Raw genomic sequence first — 1,764 nt, 5'->3', positions numbered from 1 at the left:
TACTGTACGGACGTAAATTTACTTTCCCTTCAGCCTGAGGTTTATTGATTTCACTTTTGGTGTGAAAAGCTTTTATATTTGCCAAAAATAGAACTTTTTTATTTTAAAAACAAACAAGCAAGCCCTTTCCAGATGTTAAAAGTAACGCAAAAGTAACGTAACGCATTACTTAAAAAAGTAACTAAGTACAGTAATTAGTTACTTTTTTATGGAGTAACGAAATATTGTAATGCATTACTTTTAAAAGTAACTTTCCCCAACACTGTATAATACTGGTATATTGCCCACCTCCAGTATATCATATCATATATCATATATATATATCAGGAACCTGCCACGATATGACTAGTTAGCCAGACTTTTTGTAGTACCAGTGGCAAGTGTTAAAATCATCTTGAGATTCCAGCATTATGCTGTTTTGTTATGCAAGAACACATCCTGTGTGTACTGTGAACAGCTCTTAACATGCTCACCTGAACACCTCACTGCACTGCTGTACAACACTGACCTCTCTCTCTCTCTGTCTCTCTCTCTCTCTCTCTCTGTCTCAGACGGAAGCGGGCCGCATCTGTCTGGAAGGCTGCCATTGTGATGACTACTACAGGATTCGTGAGCTGTTGTATCAGCAGTATGCTGTAGTTTAACGGATCTCAATCAGCTCCAGCCCCTCCTTTCATTTCCTTTCCCTTTTTTAGCTTTTGAGTTGTGTATTTTATTATTGTTTCCCCCCACGTTTACATGGCAGACGTTCTCTCTGAAAGCAACCCAAAAAGAGAGCGTCTGTCTGGACTGAAGAAGAACAATGCTTTTGTTCCAAACTGCTGGATGCAAAGAATCGTTTAAGCCTTTTTTACCCCTTATTTTGCTCAGATAAACTTCAGTTTTCGTAATGAAACATTGTGTCAATGTGAGTTTGTGCATTTACATTTATTAATTTCAGTGCTGTTACAAAATAACTTGGGCTTGTTCAGAATAACATACTACCATCTGCAGTGTATAGTATGTATTCTGTGCATAGTATGCAAATTTTCTGTATGCATGGAAATACATACTACATTTGCTGAAATGTGCATTATGCATCAGAACATAATAGTTTGAAAGCTTGTTTCTGCAACGGGATAAAAAAAAATTGCGTAATTGTCTCACAATTCTGACTTTTTTCAGAATTGTGTAATTCAGTTGTTGTTTTTTTCACTAGATAATTGCAGATTTTATCACAGTTTTAAGTTTATATCTCAATTTCAACTTTTCTTCTCAGAATTGCAAGTTTATATTACGCATTTCTGAGTTTATATCATACAATTTGCAAAACTTTCAAATTGTGAGAAAGAATTGTGAGATATAAACTCAGAATTGTGAAAAAACAAATTGTGAGATAAAAAGTCGTAATTACCTTATCCCATGGAGGAAACAATCAGTCTTGTATAATGGGTACAATATCCCACAATGCAATGTTCTCGAGTTGACATTCCCATTTCAATTTGGCGAATGCACTGGAAGTTATAGCGTTATAGCGTTTTATCCAGGCGTGTTCCCTAGAAATCTAACCCGTGACCTTTAACACTCAACCCTATGAGGATGCCGGGATAACAATAGTTCTAAGACGCTACGCAAAAAAGACACCATAAATGATTTTTATTCTCATATGAACTGCATTGTTGTCCTTCGTATAGTCTTTGAGCTCGTGACTATTCCACGTCATGCCCTCTTTCCTTGACCTAAATAACTGATCCAGGGTCAAAGCTTCCTGCGATATTCATAAAT

The 1,764-nt window shown here is 36.3% G+C and overlaps 1 protein-coding gene across 2 annotated transcripts in view; it reads left to right on the top strand.

Moving 5' to 3' along the window:
- The window catches only part of LOC107704064 (cleavage and polyadenylation specificity factor subunit 2), a 20,240-nt gene extending 19,345 nt beyond the window's left edge, over positions 1 to 895 (top strand). For both annotated transcript variants that reach the window (XM_016506905.1, XM_016506906.1), the window contains exon 15: positions 552 to 895. In XM_016506905.1, the coding sequence (XP_016362391.1) occupies positions 552 to 644 (93 nt within the window). In that variant the 3' untranslated portion in view covers positions 645 to 895. The remainder of the gene's footprint in view (positions 1 to 551) is intronic.
- Positions 896 to 1,764: the final 869 nt, after the last annotated feature.

The sequence above is a fragment of the Sinocyclocheilus anshuiensis genome, unplaced genomic scaffold (assembly GCF_001515605.1).
Source record: "Sinocyclocheilus anshuiensis isolate Anshui unplaced genomic scaffold, SAMN03320099.WGS_v1.1 scaffold534, whole genome shotgun sequence".
NCBI lineage: Eukaryota > Metazoa > Chordata > Actinopteri > Cypriniformes > Cyprinidae > Sinocyclocheilus > Sinocyclocheilus anshuiensis.
This window is presented reverse-complemented; position numbering and strand designations above follow the sequence as displayed.